Here is a 5,280-nt window from a genome sequence, read left to right as displayed (position 1 = left end):
ACTCATCTGGGCATACCGTTATTTCCAGATTTAAGTCATTAAGGGTTTTAGATTTGGAAGACGCACCGATAGAGAAATTTCCTGAAGAAATTGAAATCTTACATAGACTAAGGTATCGAAGCTTGAGAAATAAAACAGTTAGTGAGGTACCGAAAGCTGTTGGTAAGCTTCTAAACCTAGAAACCTTGGATCTTAAACATAAAAAGGTTTCTAGGTTGCCTGTGGAGATCTTCAAGCTTCAACGCCGGCGCCACCTTCTTGTTTATAGTTACAAGATGCAGAATTTATTAGACTTTGATTGTGTTGAAGGGTTGGAAGTTCTTCCAGGAATCAACGATTTTAGTGCTTTGAAGAAGTTGTCATTTGTCAAAGCAAGCAAGAACACCAAGATAATTACGGAACTGAGAAGCTTGACTCAACTAAGGAAATTGGGAACAATTGATCTGAAAAGTGAGAATGGTAAGGATTTGTGCCACTCCAATGGACAATTGCCAAAGCTTCGCTCCTTGGATGTGAAATCAACAGATGAGGATGAGATTCTGGATTTGCAGGATTTCGCCACTACTACTCGTCCACTGCCACTTCAACGTCTATATCTAAAAGGGCGTCTACAGGAGTCGCCTAATTGGATTTCCTTGCTTGAAAGCTTGGTTAAATTACGTCTGAAGTGGTCAAAATTAAGTGGTAGCCCATTGGGAGCCCTTGAGGCTTTGCCTGAGCTACTGGAACTCCAATTGATGGACGCTTATATTGGGCAAAAATTATGTTTTCAGACAGGAAAGTTTCAAAAGCTGAAGGTACTGGAATTCCTTCAATTAGATAATTTGAATGAGATTGAAGTGCAAGTTGGTGCCATGCCAAGCCTTGAGAAGATGAACATGAGGAGTTGCAAGAACTTGAAATGCGTACCAGTTGGTATAATTTATCTAAAGCAACTCAAAGAACTGATTCTGGAAGGAATGCCTGAGGAAATTGTGACAAAGCTTCGAGATGGTGGGGAAGATCGTCCGTTGGTCGAACATATTTCCTTCATTAGTGGAGGAAAGATTGTTAACTATCGTCTTAAAAGTGATGGAAACTGGGATCCTGAAAATCTTTGATCTGTGTGGATTGCAACCTTTTACTTGCAGTTGTGGAGGACGGGACACCACTTGGTAAGTATAACGTTTTCATTCTTTTTTTTATTGCTTATCATCTTTCCTTCTAAAATGGTTCTGCAGATTCTTTGGACAATCTAAACATTGTCTATTCAACGTTACTGTAAGTCCCTAAGGCTGTGTTTGGTTTCAGTGCAATTTTATTTGCACTAGTACAAATGCATGGGAGTGCAAAATAAAAAAAATAGGTCAGAATTATCATTTAATTTTGTTTTGAGTTTTACTTTATTTTCCTTCATCTCTCAATTTATTTCATTTGTATTGCAATCAAACAAAATAAGCTAAAATTTAAAACAAAAATAAGTCAGAATTTACACTCAAATCATTTGCACTGCCATAGTTTTGCATCAGTGCAAATTAATTTATCTGCATTGCAATTTGCAACCTAACACAGCCTAATGGTCAAAATTTGTTATTTAGTTGCATTTTATGTAAACATTTATCTTATTGAGTTAGCTAGCAACAACATTTTAAATTCAGAGTTCATTATTTTTTGGCTGCAGGATGTTTCATATTTGTACTCAAGCTCTAATTTATGAAATTACAGTGTAGGTACTTCTCTCTCTCTCATGATTCTTATGCATGGCCATGTTATGTATTTTCTTTAATAATATTGATGGATCTTCTCCTCTCAGGTTATCTCATGTATGTGCTTACTTGAATGTAATTTCTCCACAGGTTGATAAACCAATAAGGGCCGAAGGGATGGTTGTGGTGACCCTGAGAACACACGGAGAAGCTGGAAGAAAATGGCATATTTGGGATTAGATGTTTGTGACTTTTTTTTTTCTTTCTTGTTGATGGTGTGTCAATTTTCTTATCAATTTGAATTCAGGTTTGTTTGTATTTGAATCAAACTTCCAGACGTGAAGGTTATTCCACGGAGAGAAAAGTCTCTCCTATATCCTCTTTTATTTAAATTATTAGTATTTCATGATGTAAGTATCTTGTCATCTTGTCTGCTCCCAAGTGGCTGGTGACTCAGAGGCTGAAGTGGAGCTCCCTAGCGTAGTACAACCCGGCTGCTCCCTGCAGGAGATGATCTGCTCATCTTTATAAACGGCGGGAACTGAAGAACCTGCAAGAACTAAATCAGAGAACCTAGGGGTGTTTACCCGGTGAGGTCACTCCGATGGCTAAGTCAACACTTAGTTGTGAGCTAAAAATGATATTAGAGAATAGGATAGCTAGAGGGCAGAGATTACCATCTTATCTCTTCTTCTTCCTTAGGGGGGTGAGGTCTTTATATACTGGAGTCCTCGTGGATTTGGTAGAGCAGTTCCTGAATTCCCGTTGTGATGGGACCTGTTTTCGTGTTAGGTGGGGATAAAGCCACCAACCGGTAAGGTTGCCCGGTTCCGTCTGAATCGGGGAGTGGGTAAACTAATATAACCGTTACAAGTCACAATCCCATAAAATATGGCATGAGCTAATATAGCCTTTACAAAGTTTGTAAAGATTTCCTTACCTTTCCCTTCCTTTTTCTACCTTTTCCTTCAAACCAAACATAACTTGAGTAAAATTCATAAATCTTCTCCTCTCATATATCTATCTCATGCGCTACTTAATGTAATAATTTCCAACATGACTTGTAGCCTGAGGACTGAAGAGATATAGTCATGGGGTAGTGACCCTGAGAACACGTAGAGATGCCGGGAGAAAAGGATCCAAAGTGTCACACTTTAAGACGTGAAAGACTGAATGTCATAGGGAGAGAAAAGTATCTTCTTTCTTCTTTTCTTTAAAGTAATAGTTCATATTGGATTTTCTACTACTTCTTTGCTTGGAGCCTTCTCAATAATCCGCATCCTTCTGAAATAATTTACCAATTCAAATAAAACAAGTATTAAAAGAAAAAAAAATCACAAGATTATGGGTTTAATTTACTTTAAACTTCCCCTCATTTTTCGGGGATTCTCTTGAACTTGCATTGACTTTTCAATAGCTCCTAAGTGCAAAAAACCTTGTTAAACATTTGCCATCCAATGGATGATCTTTACAAGATTTATCATAATATACCAATCCATTATCTCCACTCTTACCAAAATATCTATACTCATTTACTCAACCAAGAGGCAAATACCAAAGCATGAAACCTATTTTGTTTGATGAGAAGATAAAATGAACCACTGGTAGATAGTTAATTAAGAGGGTACACACAAAAGTGGATAGAATAGTACATAACAAAATAGTTAGGATATAAGGTAAATAAACCTATATAAGGTTTGTACAGTTTTCTCTTCCTGTGCTTTCCCTTTGTATTCCTTCAAACCAAACACAGCCTAAAAGACATAGCAATTTCCATTCTTGCTCACCAGGTCGGCGCTGGCAATTCCCATTCCCATATTAATCAACAGAACCGATTGACCACCACAGGAGCTAGATCACCGATAGCCAATAGTTGTTGTCTGAGTCAACAGTTTTCTGCGGCTAAGTAAAGTTTGGTCAAGCAATCAACCAGTTCAATTGGTTGATATTAACATATTAATCATAGGATTAAAAAACTGATCCAACACAGTTGTTTTAAAAACTGATAGAGAATGTATTTCCCTTTTGGGTTAAACAATTCAACTCTGGTATGTGGTGTTAGAAAATTAGGCATGCATGTCTCTAAGATCTTATGTTCATGTTATTAAACAAAAATATATGTAATAAATGAGAGTTATTGTTATTAAAGATAGAAATGAATAAAAATAGAAAAAAAACTAATATCTCTAACCCATGACTCGTTGATCAGATCAAACAAGTCAGTGATTTAACCAATTTGGTTATCAAGTTGTTGACCAAGTTACCAATAATTTTTCCTTTTTTCTTTTTCTTTTGCATCAAAGTGGTTTGGATTGAAACCATCAAAGTGATTTGGATTGTCACATGCAGCACACATTTGCTTGTAATTTGAACAAAGTGAAGAGTTGTACTTGTAGCTATAATCCTAACAAATGGAGGGAAGCTGTAGTATATTGTTGATCAAGGTGCTACTCTTTCACTTAGAAGTCAAGTGTGTTCCATCACCAATTCAACATATTGAGGAGAGAAATGAGAACATTTATCAAGAATTAAAATAAAAAAATTGTTTGTTATGCAATGAGTACCATTGAAGTTGAGGATGAGAAACAGCTAGTGCCAAAGTCAATTTTGACTGGGTCATAGTGATGGAGGCCCATCTCATCAGGGAGGCCCATCTCATCATATGGGCGACAACTCATGGGAGGAATTCAAGATAAGCCAAAGAACTCAAAGAATCCAAGATAATTCAGGAATTCAAGATACATCAAGAATTCAAGAATCCAAGATAATTCAAGAATTCAAGATTATCCCAAGATAATTCAAGAATTCAAGAATTATCAAAATTCAAGAATTCAAGACTCATCAAGAATTCAAAGAATTCAAGACTCATCAAGAATTCAAGAATTCTAGATAATCCAAGATTCATGCATGGATAAGATCAAGGGAGATCGGACGGGGGAGATCAAGTCAAGAAGAGTTCGATCCTATCTACAAGTTTGAGATGTTTAGATCAAATCTAATTTCTTTTCCTAGTTCTTTTATAATTTCTCAATGTATTATAAATACTGCTATTTCCCAGAATTATTAATCAATTATACTTCAGATTTCAGAATTTCTTAAAGTTCTCTTCTTCTTATTTTCGCCACCTTTTCTCTCTCCTAGAGAAATCATGTTATTCGCTAGGTGCTAGCGAACGCCCGGTGCTTGCATAGCCAGCTCCGGTTCTCATTGCTTCCACGCTGCGTCAGGTGGTATCAGAGCAGGGAATTCGCCCAGTCATGTCCAACCTAGACGGTAGCAGTCGCAACCCACCCCGTGACGGAGATCAGGGGTTCCCACTTGTTTGGAGAGCAATCGAAGAGCAGCGTACAACCACACGTAACATCGAACGGCAGTTGGCAGAGGTGACTGAACAACTGCAAACCTTGTTACGGGAGGTTGTCCCACGAATCCGGGAAAATCCACAGCAGATCGCAGGAGACGACCACGACAGACCACCCGTCACTACTGCGCCCCGACGCCCAGTTCTTGACGACGACAGTGATGACGATTTCAAATTTGGTGGTGCTCCAATTCTTCCCGGCAACGACAAAAATGGTAGAAATTGGCACAATCA

General features: G+C 37.8%; 1 protein-coding gene across 1 annotated transcript; it reads left to right on the top strand.

The window, feature by feature from the left end:
* The first annotated feature begins 275 nt into the window (after positions 1–275).
* LOC148790198 (disease resistance protein RPM1-like) lies at positions 276–1,124 on the top strand. Its single transcript, XM_088892229.1, has one exon. It carries the CDS (start codon positions 276–278, stop codon positions 1,098–1,100), a length of 825 nt encoding a protein of 274 aa, XP_088748355.1. The 3' UTR covers positions 1,101–1,124.
* Positions 1,125–5,280: the final 4,156 nt, after the last annotated feature.

This window comes from Nelumbo nucifera, chromosome 7 (assembly GCF_055504915.1).
Source record: "Nelumbo nucifera cultivar China Antique chromosome 7, China Antique-T2T, whole genome shotgun sequence".
In the NCBI taxonomy this organism is placed as follows: domain Eukaryota; kingdom Viridiplantae; phylum Streptophyta; class Magnoliopsida; order Proteales; family Nelumbonaceae; genus Nelumbo; species Nelumbo nucifera.
The sequence above is the reverse complement of the archived record's forward strand: the minus strand, read 5'-3'. Positions and strand labels throughout refer to the sequence as shown.

What these genes read in the sequence shown, in the direction of transcription:
- LOC148790198 (XM_088892229.1), top strand. Translation starts at nt 276, where the DNA reads ATGCAGAATTTATTAGACTTTGATTGTGTTGAAGGGTTGGAAGTTCTT.